Below are 16,026 nucleotides of genomic sequence, written 5' to 3'. Positions count from 1 at the left end.
TCCTCAAACTTGTCCTTCGCACTACACCATGAGAAATCGGCCCAAAAGGCATTCGCCGTTTTACGGATGATCCGACGTACCTTCTCCGTTATTACTCGCATGGACTTCCAAGTACTCTATGGGGCCTACGTCAGACCGCTCCTGGAGTACGCCAACCAAGTTGTCTACTAGGACGTACGTCGATCCTGTGTATCAATCCGTGAAAAAAAAGAACTGTGTTCTAGGTCATCTTGTGATAGAACTTGTTAATAGCGACCGCAATCGCTTGCGTTGGTGGTTCCGCGGGGTTTGCGAACTGAGGCGTCCCAGCTGATCGAAATGGAGTCGGACAACAGAAGAGCCAGGAAGTCAGCGCCAGTAAAGAATGCAGTCTTTCTAGGGGCCTTGCATAAAGACAGAGCCAGGGTTTATGCACTACGTGAATCAAAGTAGGTGTTCACTACTTGTCATTTAATATCCTTAGCGTTGCCGCAAAGGATGGAAGTTCGGGCACATCAACTGTGAAACAGGAGATGAAATCCAACCTAGAAAGTTCTGCACATGTGAGCGAGAGTCGCTCCCGTCGCGCAACACTCCCTAATTTTGGGAAAAAGTCAATGCGAATGTCTACTCCTGTCAGAGACTGTGGATCTTCCCCTAGGTACCGTACCAGACATCGTTCTCGACAGGAAACCACATCTGAGCACGACCGGTCTCACAGTATAGCGTCTTCGGTAGCAATTATTTTAGCAATTACTTGATTTTGTAGATTGGAAGCAAACGCCGTTTTCATCCGGATTACGACCCATTTATCGAGATTCGCCGAGCGAAAGAAAGATTGGAGCGCTACCGAAACAAAGACGATTGGAGTGCTGACATGCTTCTGAGTGACGACGCTGACGAGGATCTCCATCGTTATGAAGAAAAGTTGAAACGTCGTCTACGTGAGCGGGTAAGTTACAATTATCCAGGCAAAGCTGTAGGGTTAACTACCAACCTTGTTGCGGCAATAGACGACCCACTGAGTCCCCGAACTGTAGTTACTAAGTCAAAAGATTCTGGTCTCTTTGCGGGTGGGAACTTAAACCGTAAAGGCTCATTTCCGTGGGTAATTTTATTTCGTTATTCCTGGTATTCATATTTGTTTTTCAGTTCCCATGTAGAATGCTTGATTGTTTTGTGGCAAGGTGATTCCTTAATGTATCGTGGTTTCCTAGACGAAATGACCCTTTTGCCTCAGACGCTCTCTTGGATCGTCAGAAGCCGGAACTGTGACCTGCATGCGTTTTTCATCAAACCAATAAGGAAATGGCAAATTGGCTATTCTCACTTTTTCTCCCGTGCACTTTTGTTGTGTAGTAGACGGACGTGAAAATGTTTTAAGCACTGTGGCAATGAAATTTCATTTATGCCAGATTCCGTGCAATCTCAAATGTCTGTGATTCACGCAATTTGGTCAACTTATAAGATGCTCCGAAGCTCTAATCAGTTCACTGCTGAACAACCTATGTTTACCTTTTCCTGAAGGAAACTACTTATAAGGTTGCTGAGAACTCTTCGACAGATCACGACCGGCTGTGCCCTCCCAGGTGTTCATCAAGTAGGCGCAATTCCCGAGTTTCTGCCAGCATGTTGAACCCAAATTGTACGAGATTCGCGAACTACTCGCGTTTGAGTGCTTATTCGTTTTTCACTTGGTACTCAACTGAACCCCACCTGAATTTCATCTTTTATGATGTTCTTCAACAGAATGTGCCGCATATAGGTTGCCTCATGTTTCACTTGCTGCGCTACTTGGGAAACCGCCCGAAAAGTTATGAAATCGGTCGAGGATTTTTCAGTAACTCTTCCTTCAAAGAGATATAATACGATATATTGAATATCGTACCAATTGAAGCACGAACTGCCGCGCATACAGTGCATTCATTTGAAGAGTATCACAGACGAATAATTCAGCCGTGACTCGGTTAGGTCTAGTTGGTTTCTCTTTTATCCGAATACCACCAGCAGTCATTAGCAGTCATTTATCATAAACACGAGCTCGATGTGTCTCACTTCTTAAGGCTCCAATTAACTGATCCGTGGTTTGAATCCAATCTTGGCATCTGCGCTACTATCCAGGCTTGGGCAGGCTGGCAGCATCCTGGCCCTCGTGCTTCCTCCAGGTAGCATGACACCTGGGTGCCGAAATGGCGCTACAGCCCAACAACAAATACGTGCCCATATACAGCAACGCTAACAATGGTAATTATAGGGAGCCAGAAAATAATTGTTGCTTTATCCTACCCCATGTGGTGTCACCTTTGATTGGTGCATCAACTGTGAAAGATGGCGAGATGACTCAGAGGTTAGAGCGCGAATTTACTGACCGAAAGATCCATGGTTTGAACCTGACATCTATCTCTCGACTTCTCCCGTCTAAACTTGAGCAAACTGGCAGTATCCCAGCTCTCGTGCTTCGTTTGGCAGGTATGGCAGCTAGGCACCGAAAAACTGCCACGGCTGAACGATTTTTGTGAAGGATTCAAGCCTTTAGTGCTGTTTTGTTCAAAGCTCGGATCCAATCAGCTCTCGTCATGAAGGCTATTACTCTAATTGCTTAGTGCTTATTACCTAATCTTGAAGTGATGGTCAATTAAAATGGATAACTCAGTGGATGATGCATTAGCTTACGAGCTGCAAGCTCCGTGGTTCGAACCGAAACTCAGCATCTCGACTGCTCCCGTCTAGGCTTGGGTAGCCTGACAGTATCCCAGCCCTCGTACCTCCTTCAGTTAGCACAGCAGCTAGGCATTGAAAAGGTGCTACAATTGAACGATGTTTTATTTCAACTAAAAAAATCTGATATCTCAGTGCAAAAAAATTTCACACCTTCAAAATAGTTTCCTTGACGGAATGTTTCCTTCCGCGGATCATCTCGGTAAGTAGAATACCGTGCATGCAAACCACTTTTTCGGTAGTGTCTGACCATTAAACAGGATGAAAGTGTTCCTTGTTGACTCGAATGGCCTTGCATTAGTCATTGCTTTCGAGCCACATCAATTAAAAATTAGATCTGTTGGCAAATACTTGCCATGTGGGAATTATTTTCATTGATACGAAGGGGTATGTTGCATGATTGAGCGTGTCATCTCTAGGTGTACTACCTTCTCTCCGAGAAGAGAGGCTCCTAGCAAATGGGGTTTAGGGTGCTGAAATGTGATCAGTTGGCCTTTTGATTAAAGCACTTTTGCATTGCAATCAGGATATTGTTGCACGTGGTTGTTGTTGGATTCGTCTATATCAATTTGACGCTTGTTCTCCTGTAACATTAATTCAGAATGGGCATGTCTGCCTTCGCAACACTATTGTGCCCTTAGCTACCTGTTTAACACCGTCTTTGGTGCAATTTTCAGCTCAAGTTGAGTTGAAAGACTGTTGGGGTGATGGTGGACATACTGAATCAGTGGATATGACAACCGAACCCGAGATGACTCAATGGTTAAATCGCAAACTTACCGGAATATCCCTGGTTCGAACCCAAACTCAGCATCTCAAACTGCTCCTTTATAGACTTTGTAACCTGGCAACACCCCAGCCCTAGTGCCTCCCGTTGACGTAGGGGCTAGGGATCGAGGAAAGAGGCATCTGAGTGATCTCTCTCTCTCTGATGAAAAACAATGTCTTTCTAGGTAGTGCTTAAATGTGTCCCAACCAACTTGGTCTGACACATTTTACTTGCTGCCCCGGCAATCCAGCCCGGGTGCCGATTGTCCGCCGACGCACCACTTTGTTATGTACATGTTACAATGGGCTAACTGCCACTACGCCACGAAAGCGCTGATTATCACCAAGGTCTGGATCTGCAAAGTAAGCCTGCTGTTACAACAGACTCATGCACGATCCTCCAGTTTCATCAGGATTACTTTTGGGGCTACGAACGGCAATCTGGGGAGTATTGTTTCGGTTTACGAATGTGCGCACTGGCATCATCTGTCACGAAACAGTCGTGGCTTATGTAGCAGCCAAGATGCGCCACTTGGTCAACAATCTCATGTTGAAATGGGACCAGTTCCGACGTTCAAGGTAGGGTAGGTTGCAAGAGCTAATGATCGACAACTAGTAGAACAATGTCATCTTCATGGTCCTAGTCCACCATACATCTCCCAGGTGTCACTTCGATCTTCAGATTTTTATAGTACATTCCAGAACAAAACTGAATGGTAAAGAAGAAAAAGGATAGGTCTGGTAAATCCAGCTCGTCGTGAAAAGGCTTTGAACAATCCATTGTGAACTCTTACACGACCAGAAATGTACCTACGGCTTTCATGAGCACTCCTCTTTGCGCAACTATGTGATGGCTTACCTTTTCGTGATCAAAAGCCACTTCGATTTCAAGGGAATCAGCTATTGATGGTTAACGGCATGCGTCTTGCAACCCGGGCCTTTGACTTAATGCAAATTTATGATCAACGCGCTGCATGCTTCTTGAAATCCGACCCAATGCCCTTGAATTGGCCCCTCATGCATCAAATTTAGGCTCTACAGTTTTAGGGGGCTAGTATGACAGGTGTATGACCTATAACCCTATGGTCGGAACGGACGCTTCCACATTTTTCGATTGGGACACGATGATGGTTCTGCAGAACCTATTGTTGCTTCCAAACAAACAAGGCAGACCATAGACTATTGTCGGCTGATGTTGGTGCATGCTCATCTCGCCAGGCGATCCAATGACGTTCCAAGGCGGAAATTAATAATATCACTCCATACGCTGAGAGGCCGATCTGAACTGACGGGTGATGGTCCAGTTCGAGCGGGCCAAGTTAAAGACATAAGTTCGGGAGCAGTTGTTGTTGTCCAGCCATCTGAATCGACTTTTGACACACTATGGTTCCAATATAATATTTGACTAACTCAATAACACTATCTCCTGGTTCCGTTCATTCCTGATTGCATTCTGCTCCTCGATTTCCTGAACCCTATGGTTCAATCACGCTTCTTTCCATACAGAAGCCTTCTTTGAGCTGATGTCTATGACCATGTAACCGGAGTATACTTACCCCGATGAGATACGATGCTTTGAGGGACGTCCAATCCAGTGGCTTCTGTGTATGCGCCCAGAAAAAAGACATTTGCGGCTCCGTGCATAGCTGTGGTCATCTCTTCCCTGTTACGATCCTTTTCCTCCAAACAGCGTCGAGTAGTATACTTCGGTATGTTGCTTTATTTTTACGTTAGGATCGTGTTTCGGAAGTTTGCTGGACGGTCCCATTCAGCTTGTGTGTTTCAAACTGATCAGCACTCAAGAACTGGACTCGCTATCGGAAGCAGGTTGTGATATGATCAATTTCGATTCGTGGCTGCTCATAAGTGGTGACTGGACAGAACAATGGTGCCCCCTAAGTTACGAAAGCTGCATTACATTCTGCACCATAAAGCAACGCCTGGTTTCTATCATAACTCTTCATTATGGCTAGTGGTAGATTGTATCTGCTTCGGACCCTCAACTATTTGATGCATGAGTGGACATCATGTATAAGAGGTGGCTGGTATTTTGACCGGTGGAACTGCAGTGGACCGTCGAATGGCCCAGAGTAGGCTATTTACAGACATCCAGTCGATCAAGGTAGGTGTCGCTTGTGAGTGCTCTGTCAAAACCACCTAAACGCCCTGCTGTAGCTCAAAATCACATGTAGTCCTTACGGGCCATGACATGATACGAATATAGACAGCGTCTTAACAGTGAGGACGTTGTCGCAGTCGCCTTGTCCAGCCCTCTTAATCGAGTCTCGGAAAGGCGGCAAATGTAAATCAGCAGATTATCTGAAATACGTTCAAAAGCACCTTAACCTAATTGCCCAAAAGTTCTCAAAATAAAGGCTACAGTAAAGACCAGAGAACTGGTCTGAATGCTCAGTGACTAAGACTTGATGCCACTGACCGGAAGGTCCTGGTTCTAATCCATCCTTGTTTCTTTGCTGCTACCGTACCTGCTTAAGAAACCTAGCTTTATCTCAGTCGGGTTGCGTGACAGCTTGTACCCAAATGGTATCAATATTGAAAGGTTATTACGAGTTTAAATGACGGATACTAAGCGGTAGGTGTGGATTGGGGCGTTCAGTCGGTCTGTTTTCTAGGTGGCTGAATGGCATGTCTGCAACAGGATCCTTAGAGGAGTATGTTTCGAGTTAAGAGATAATAATAGTAATAATGAAAATACTAACAACAGAGAGGCCACGTCAGTTGGATGTTTTCGCTTGTTTGCCTTCCTGCATGATAAGGCAGCCAGCGTGTGCCAGCACGCGAAGGTTGAGGTGTCGTGAATACAGTTTCCCGTAGGTATAGTCGTTTTATCTGCGCTTCGATTGATCTATTACCGACTAAAACCTTGGTAGGTCCTCAACCAAGATTTTCTGCTCGGAAGCCTAGTAGCAAGGAAGTGGATGTTGGTATAAGAATAGGTATAAGAATAGAGTAGCTCAACTTCCAAGAAACGAGTTCGTCATATTTTCCGAATCGCATGTGGGTGGAGCAGGAGACTGTCAGACTACTATCCATTCGCCGATCTGATATTATTCATCATACATCATCGTCAGCTGTAATAATCTCGTTCTTGTCAAACAATGGTTGTAGCTGCCACAGTTTCGTTCACCGATCATTCGGGGAGGTGGGATTGATAGCTGCGCATTGGAGGCGGGAGCTGATAAATTAATGCGTAAATACAGCAATGTACGTGTACTGTTGAATGGGGGGATTGTGGAAGGGAGCTGTGCATTGAAGGCAATAGCTTGGATACATGGGCCCCATTGAGGGCGCGACTGGGTCATGTCTGACAATGTCTCTAACCATTGATATGGCCCGTCTCGTGCTCCCCATCCAGGAAGACGGCAATGACCAGCGCAGCTGGGTTTGCTGGTAATGGCTTTTATACTTCGCTGATAAGTGATGCGCTGGATGCTGCATGGGCATAATTTAGTAGTTGAGGCACACAAACTGTTATAGCACAATAAGGTTCAGTCTCTTCGTTATGAAGGCACATTAGGTCATTGAACCATTTCACTATCCACTGCGCGACTGCATATAGTTTTGCGTGTATGTTTGGTAAAACCGGCTGCTTCCAAGAGAGGTGCGACAGCCAACTGAGACTGTTCGGGCAATTCTTCGTGAACAGCCTTTGTGCTGTCAATGATTTTTTCACATCTTCCTTTTCCCCACATACAACCCTATTCACCTTTTTCATACAATTAACTGATCATAAAAGCAATATTCTGAATGCTGTGCTCACTGACGTCGATTGTGGGCCAAACGTTTGGACTTCCATAGCCAGAAACAATACTTCAAGCCTCATTGGAGAGGTCGAGTTTGTCCAGAGGAGGTTGAGCACTGTGAAGTCTCCTTTACTTCAAACCTTCACCTGTTGTTTCAGTTTTGGTCATCCTGTTATTTTTTCTACTTGCAGTTATACTGCTCTCTTCAGCATGTTAACGATTAAGGACAACACAAGCGCAAACCTATGTAGATTTCGGACCAGAAGTTCGGATTTTGAGAAGGCAAGACGCAAACCATTCTGTTCAACCTTGATTGCCAGCCGGCGTACGACAGTTCGTACTTTTCGGGTGCTGTCAGCCAGAAGGTCATTAGTGATATCAAGTCAACAATAATATTACTGGAGAGAATTTCAACATTTCCACTTTGTTTTCTTTAAATACGGCCTGGATAATTGCGAACTGGGAGATGGGGGATAACTCTGCTGCACTCCAGTAGACACGGTGAAGGAGGTGAAAGCCGCCCACATGCTCTGACCTTCCCTGGCTTCTGGTGTGGTACCCTTGGTATTCAGATGTCTATCGGCCCCCCTCCAAATTCAAGCAGATAATTTCAGAGAGCCAAACGCTACTCGGATAAACAGGAATGCACTAATTGGTAATCAACGATAGGCCCGGTTGTATTCAAACTGGCGAGTGCGAAGCTGTTGATCCACACAGTCGAGAAGTGTGCAATCACCGACATGCTGTTCTCATATCATTTCTTGTGTGTCAGCCTGTGAAAAATATTGAGGACGGATATCTTGACTCTGGCTTCAGTGGTTACCTCAGGTGTTACATTTCAAAAAGACCCGCGCCTAAATAATCTGGGTCCCATACTTAGTTGTTTTTCATAACACGCAACCACTAGTCGACTTCATCCGGGATAGAATTCAATGAAACTGACTGATCGTCTTCCATATAACTCTATATAAGGTGACTAGCACGGGAGGCTAGCGAGGTTGAGCTAAGGAGTTTAGAATTTAGTGTGTTTTGAAGATGGCCACGCAACTTTGACCCTTGATCTTCTTCCTCACCGACGGTTTCCCCGGACCGGTTGACCGATCGAGATAATCTTGGCATATTTGTAACATTTTCGTCCCGTCCATTTCCTTAGCCCTGCGTGTCCAGACCTGGCACCTACGATAAGTTTCAGTTGAAGTCTGATAATTTGCCGGGCCGAATTATGTTTGGCTTCGGTGGGAACGTTTCCACTAGATTCAGACAGTACCGCTGTTTTGTCCAATATCCAGCGTTTGGGCGCACTTGGTAACGTCGTATCACAGGTGGGACTCCCGGTGGTGTGCGGGAATACGGTGGTCTTACTCCGGTGAGAATCAACCTGCGATGGTGAGGCAGTCAGAAGATGGCCCCGGAGACGGTTCTGATAGGTTCAGCTATCTTCGGGATATGCCAGCCTCTCAGTTGCACCGAGCTGTAGATGGCTCATTGGACAATGGGCAAAGCTACGAACGGAAGTTTTCGTTGTTTGAACCCTACCTCGGCATCTGGACTGTTCCCGTCTAGGCTTGGACAACCTAGTATCTCAGCTCTTGTGCTTCCTTCATGTAGCATGGCAGCTGGGCACCGAAAGGGTGTTACTGCTGAATACGAATACGTACTCATATACAGCAACATAAACAGTGACGATTATCCGAAACAAGAGAACACTCAAACTGCACCACCTATGGTTATTATATCAACTGTGAAAGACCCCAGCCAATGGGGCTGCTTGCTTATCCAAGGCCTGGGTTAACTCGTGAAGAAGGCTTTATTACACTGGTAGGCTCTAGTGCTTTCCTCAGGTGCGATCTGCAAACAACCGCTGTCTGTTTGTACTGAGTCCAATCAAAGTCCACCACCCAACTGAGCCACGGATGCATTAAGCCTGTTCATTTGTGCACTCACGTCTCTGGTAACTACAGTGCTATATGAGGTTTTAGGCCGGCGTAACGGACCGCTCAAGTCTTCATAAAAGTTAACTTTGATGTTGATATGTCTCCAGTTTCATGGGGCGTAAGCAGACGCGACAAACAGCAGTGGTCAACTTCCCACTTGTAAGAATCCTTCACAAAGGCTGTCAGAAGAACCGCACAGAGACGACCATTTGTCAAAAGGCTTCCTACGTGAAAGTAGCCATCACCTTCATCCTCATTCACGGCAAAATTAGAAGAACAAGAGGTGTCTCACTGCCATACAACAATAAAACGTGGTAATGGAAGGAAAATGGCAGAGGGAGAAGAATCTAAAGCTAGCCTACAACGTATGTTCAATTTGCCGACACCTTTAGACAATGTAGACAAGAAATGACAGCACGAATGCCAATGATATCAGTTATTCGCCGTATTCCAGCCAAGCACAGGTCAGTTGGGCGTAATCCTGGGAGGTGAACAGCCCCAACGGCTCCCAAACCTTTTGTGACACCCTTCATTCTCTTCTGTCATGTCAAATTCTCTCCACCTCTTGCCTTCCACGGAAAACAACATTGTTCTCAGAAGGCGGTAATTCAGCATGTATGACACATGGCCAACCCATCTTAGCTTACAGCATGAGATGCGTTCCTAGTGTGAAGTACGATCTGCTCCACGAAACACACGTTCCATGATCACCTCATTCCAAATTCGCTGGTTCCAACCGATTCCAGCCATGCTTATGAGAAATCAGTGGTCAACTACCAAAAGACGTCCTAGGTCGTCTATCCGAAATGGCCAAGTCTTGAAGCCGCACAGCAATACAACCCACACTGTAGTCTGACACACGCGTCCTTTAGGAGTCAGTGTAGTGCCTCTTTTGTGCCACAGGTAGTGCAAACTGGTAAAATCCGTCCCTCGAGAGGTGCGTTCACTTCGTCTGTTACACCACCGTCGGAGCGAATGCAACTTCCAAGATACGTATGGCGTTCCACAACTTCCAGTCGTCGTTCAACTCTAGCACCCTTTCGGTGCTTAATTGCCATGCCATCCGAAGAAAGCGCCATTTCCAATGTCAGCCTCTGAATTCTTGGAGGTATGGGGGTGAGATGGCTCAAGTGGTTAGAGCGTGACTTCACTGTCCGGAAGGTCTTCAAACCCGACCTCTGCCTCTCGACTTCCCCTGTCTGGGCTTGGGAAACCTAGCAGTATCCCAGTCCTCGTGCTTCCTTCGGGTAGCATGGCAGCTAGGCACTGGAAGGGTGTTACAGCTGGACGATTTTTTTCTTGGAGGCATGTTTAAAGACTGTACCTCCTGGAGCATGACTTTTCACTTTGAGGGACTGGATGACCTTGGTCAGCTTTTCTAGGGATCCTTGTGCTTCCTGCTCTTCTTCCGAAAGGAGAACGTCACCTGCACATTCCAGTCTACAAGATTTGCTCGGAGAGATGGGAAAACCAGTTTTTGAAACTTCCCACTGTTCTCCCCACTACTTTGCCAGTGATGGACACCACTGCTTGCAGGGACGCTTTTTGAGAGATACCTAAACACTCCTACGTGTGTGAGTACAAACACTCACGAGCTTCTGGGGTATACCCTTTACGCGAGCGTGATAAAAACCAACCGGTCGGCAGGGTCGAACTCACTCACTAAGTCAGGAAACATCAATATTGTAGAGTGCCTAAACGCATGCTGTTGCTGTACCGCTTTGCAGAGTGTGAAAGTGACCAAACAGCCTCTTTCTGATTTGGATCGTGCTTGCTGTTCTTGGGTTCTGTCTTCACGTACCCGCGTTGAGCAACTTAATATGAGCAACACAAGGAGTTTGATCACAGTGGTGGTCAAGCTAACTCCAATGTGATTGTCATACTTACTGCAATAATCTTTTCCGAAAATGGGCACCAGAGTCGACTCATCCCAGTTAGTCCAGATCTCTCTTTTGTCCAGATAGAGGCGACTACGTTGAACAGAGATCGACTGAGGATTTCACCTCCATCTTTCAACAGAGTGGATGAGAGTTGGTCAGGAGCAGCAGCTGAGTGATGCCTGAGGGACAAAGACTTTCGTTTATTTCTGAAGCCATCGGAAGTTCCGAATGGACTATCCAGAGCTGCATTGCGAGTCGAAAATCCGGATGAGCAACTACAGTTGACCAGTTGAACTGTTGTTGAAACCAAACGATTCAGACGTCCTTTTTGGAGACAATCGAGCCGTTGTTTTGTTCACCAGAGACCCCTTTCGGCCTGTTGTGCGTGTGGCGAAAACGCCACCCTTGACATGGCATACGAATCAGGGTTTATCTAGAAATTTCAGCGTCGTTAGTTCCCATTACATACCCAAACCGTCACAGTTGTTGCTGTTGAAGGAGTAGAAATTGGCCTATAGGGACAATGCAATGTTTCCGAATCTGGTCATTGAACAGTGTTCGTCGAAGACATCACTTCCGCCTTTAAAGACCACGAATGTATCTTGCCTCACTGACCGTCGCGTGGGGCTGTCATTCAAGTCGCCTTGCTGCAAATCAGCTGACAATGATAATGACTTGCTACAAACAGCTTGGTGGTTAGCGAAAGCAGGATGTAGCCGGCTTCCACTTCATTCTCATCCACATATCCGCTCTTCTACCCAGCCGTGCGTCCTTGATAATGGCCTCCGCGAACCTCCGTAGGAGACTGGATGCTCAAAAAGCTTGTCTTCCGGGTAGAGGACGGCTGTGATCACCGATAGCAATACCTCAGCAATACATACTGATGCATAACTTCCATACGAACACGAAGGAAGAAAGCCTAGGTAGTGTAAAGAAGAGGATAGGATAAATACTCAGTGCAAAGAAGACGTGAGGAAAACTGTTTAGAACAAGGTTCCTACACCGCTGGACATCAATAAATTAAACACATCTGAGCATGTGGAAATAAGACGCCACCAGTGGGACCGACTCAGAGTCCTTTGCAAACTTCACCCGACCTAAGCCCAGCGTACAATGACAGGCGAACTTTCGCTAGACAGTCCCATTAGGAAATGACACTAGGCGCGCCACTGAGATCGGTTGTATGTTATTCCTGTCATGTCCAACCATATACAAGCTGGATCACGTGAGACCCAGGAAGAAGCACGAAGATTCTGCAGCTCTCAGTTGTCAGTAGCCACTTTCATTCGGCTCGTTCCACGCGAACGTTTCGTCAAAAGTCGCTCGGAACAGAAAAAACGCCTTTTTCGGTAGGTGTCTGGACATAAGTAAGATATGCCTCAACCATGTGAGTTCGATATACTGCTTTAACGATTTGGTTTCGTTACAAAGCACCCGCCTACGCACCACCTCATTGCGAACTTGCTGCAGCCAGCTATCTCTCGTTATGCTACGGAGACACCGGTGACCATATGCTTGAATACACCTGATGTCCTCGGATCGGGAGGGTTAAACCTCAACGATAGAGTAAAACCGTTTTTACAGTTGCCTTCAGCCTCAGCGAAATTCCATTCTGACACCATAAATGATGCAAGTTGGCGAACACTGCGCCTTTACTTATCCTCGCAATTACTTCATATGTTACAGCATAAACATGAACTACACAGCTGGTTAGATTGCATAATTCAAGCCCGTTATTCGATCTGGTAGACCCACGGTCCCCTGCAAGCGTGCACCTCACGATAACGTCGATGACAGTTGAACAAAAATGAGGGGACATCCCTGACGAAGTTCTAGTTGTCATGAGGTTTCATAACAGTTCGTTGTGGGTGGACACAATGACACTGCATCTTTACTTAAAGGATGGTCCTATCGCATGGCCCCGATAGCATGTAAGTTCGAAGGAGAGAAGGAGCTCAAAACCTGGATACTGCATGACTGGACGTTCAAGCAATGCGATTTTTGATGGAGGCGGAGATAGTATTGGTGATGTTTGCCTTTGGAAGAAACTGGTTCCCATCTCTCTAATCACCGATCAACTGGACGTATAGTCATTTGACTCCGTACCTTCGCCCCAGTCAAAAGGTATATTTATCAACAGATACTCGTGCGTTGAAAAACAGGGCAGATGTGCAAGCCTAGCAAACTGCTTCATTTATTGCAGAGTACATTTCTTGCACGACATAAGTAATACACTCCCGGCTTATTTGACCGATGTTACTGCGCTGCTCTAATAATGTTATTTCAGTCCAGGGGAAGCAAGATTGTTGTGGACTGTCTGGAGTGGTTGTGTGGAAAGATTTGAGCAACTATCAGGACCGTTAAACGTATTACCTAATTATCCACCCGCGTTGTGAGGAATTATTTGGAAAAACGATTGAGTGTGCTCTTTCGAAATTTATACAACAAAGAATAATTTTCCCGCACTCAATGGAAGCAAATAATACAAAAGCTTTTGATTGTAGCGGAGCGTATTTCCAGACGCCCCAGAAGGTTGCAGCTCTGTTACTCCCAAGCGTCACGAAGAGACTGAACCTAGTCACGATGTGACACTTTGTGAACCCCACTAATCTAGCGAGATATGCTGGGGATTGTGCTCATGACATAGAGTCCTTCACACCTGTTTGGTCAGTGGAAGGAAGTCTAACCTGCAGTCTCCGGGTTTTCAAGTTTGGGGGCCAGACGTGTATGGTACGTGTTACTAAAAAATATATACTGCTCTGATGGTCTTAAGTAAACCAACACTGCTTTCGGTTCAGGTTTTGAGTCCTAATCGTCCTCCTACCTAGATCCGGGCACCTTGGAGGTATCACAGCCTACGCATAGCCATAAGACTGATATTCCTAAACGGAGATCTCATGACGCTTCAAGTGAGCCATTGCGGAACTCAGAAGCTCATGTATCACCTTGGTTGCCAGCTATATAGACGCGCAAGTAGGAAGGATTGGCGGTACTTTGCCGCCTTAACGAAGACTAGCAAAACGTACCAAACTATGCCATGAAAAATCGCTGGTACCAAAGTAAAGCAATCTTGCCGAAATTGTCTTCTGCGAAAGCTCCCCCAAAGTTCTTGTTCCGAAATAAATTTCAAGTGGAACACGGAACAACCGTGTGGGACGCTTGATGTTCCGTTTGTGTATCAGCTTACTATCAGACGTCACGTAAGGATTGTCCGTTCTTTTCGAAAGAGGGAGTTAAAGCGAAGGAAACTAAATATACTGAGAATGTCAGAACATTGTACCGGTTTGTCCATACAAAAGAACCCAAAAAACCGCCCGTTACTAAAACCACCAGAAACACAAGTGGCCTGTCCAGCTTCCATAAAAACCCGCTCCTTGATCGCTGGGTAGAATATTTCAAAACTGTTTAACCCGTCACACGCAGGCGGACACCCGACTTGCAAAAGAAGCCCAGGAGACGAACGTGGAGCCCTCCCGGCCGCTTTGTTTAGGGACAGAAGTGTAATCCTCGGGTAAGCAGGTGTTGGTATGGACTTGCACCGTAAGTGCGAAGCCACACTGTTAGACTGTCTGTTTACTAACAACAGGCTCCGTGCAACACGATATAATTGGTCACAGCGCAGAGAAACGTCGGGCGTTGGTACATGACTACCATAATCCGCTCGAGGTCAGCTGTTATTTCTATCGGTTCCATCATACTCTGAAAAACCTGTAGATCAGATAAAGTAAACTCCACGGGAGGAAGGTGATGGAATCCCTGTGTCCGGCTCATACAGAACGCTAAACCAAATTTGAGAACCCCGTTTGTCTGGGATGCCATCATTGAGATAAACGGGATAGGCTTCTGCGTTTGTACGCATATTTCCAGCCGTATATCACTCGTGATTATAGTGCCCATGGCACTGCGATGGGCAGTCAGCCATTTGGCACCGTCCTGGACGTCAGCCTTGGTACAAATCCACTATACAGCGATTAACCATAGAACTATCTGTAGTCCGATCACGTGGTTTCTGTGAATTCGGCGGGCTCTTTTCAGGAGTACCTCTGGGCGGAGCACTTTGAACAACAATCAACGGGCAGCCCAGTACCATTCAATTTCACCCTACAACTGAAGTTGAACTCTGCACAGTGAACCTGGAATCTCTCACGGCCTCGGGTGTTTATGGCTGAGATCCTGGTCGGGACAACCTCTCACCTGCATTGTGCAAAGATGGGAGTGAAGTCCTTACATCATCTGTCCGCAGAGGCCGTGTCTGGAAATTATATGACCCTTACTGAAACCTGGTAGAGGCGCTACCTGAGACCAAGTGATATGCCCTTTTGATGCCACAGGTGACGGGAAATAGCAAACGTGATTCTGGCCTTTGAGGTTCATGCGCTTCATCGTTTTGAACAACAATCAACGGGCAGCCCAGTACCATTCAATTTCACCCTACAACTGAAGTTGAACTCTGCACAGTGAACCTGGAATCTCTCACGGCCTCGGGTGTTTATGGCTGAGATCCTGGTCGGGACAACCTCTCACCTGCATTGTGCAAAGATGGGAGTGAAGTCCTTACATCATCTGTCCGCAGAGGCCGTGTCTGGAAATTATATGACCCTTACTGAAACCTGGTAGAGGCGCTACCTGAGACCAAGTGATATGCCCTTTTGATGCCACAGGTGACGGGAAATAGCAAACGTGATTCTGGCCTTTGAGGTTCATGCACTAGCTTCATCGTGCACACTTCCGTCAGAGCTAATGCGCCTACATGCGTATGCAAATTTTTCCACATCATCCAGCATTTCTCCCTGAATTTCAAGGATCATTTTCTGGGACTTTACGTTTTTAACCATGATTTTGCACAAGTCACAAGGCGTATGCCAAAAGATGGCATCATCATCGTCGACAGCATGACGTCAGTGTTCAACACCGATGCTTCACTGCCGTACAACCATGACTTATTTGAAAGCCTTATTGTAAAGAAAAGAATAAAGGTGGATG

The 16,026-nt window shown here is 46.3% G+C and overlaps 1 protein-coding gene across 1 annotated transcript in view; it reads left to right on the top strand.

Annotated features, from left to right (window-relative positions):
- The window catches only part of T265_04896 (hypothetical protein), a gene marked incomplete at both ends in the record, with an annotated part of 30,313 nt that overhangs the window by 4,127 nt on the left and 10,160 nt on the right, over positions 1-16,026 (top strand). Inside the window, 2 exons of the mRNA XM_009169756.1 lie at positions 433-713; positions 749-931. Coding sequence (XP_009168020.1) covers positions 433-713; positions 749-931 — 464 coding nt within the window. The remainder of the gene's footprint in view (positions 1-432; positions 714-748; positions 932-16,026) is intronic.

This window comes from Opisthorchis viverrini (assembly GCF_000715545.1).
Source record: "Opisthorchis viverrini unplaced genomic scaffold opera_v5_86, whole genome shotgun sequence".
Classification (NCBI taxonomy): domain Eukaryota; kingdom Metazoa; phylum Platyhelminthes; class Trematoda; order Opisthorchiida; family Opisthorchiidae; genus Opisthorchis; species Opisthorchis viverrini.
Note: the sequence above shows the minus strand (reverse complement) of the source record. Positions and strands in the feature narration are given on the sequence as shown.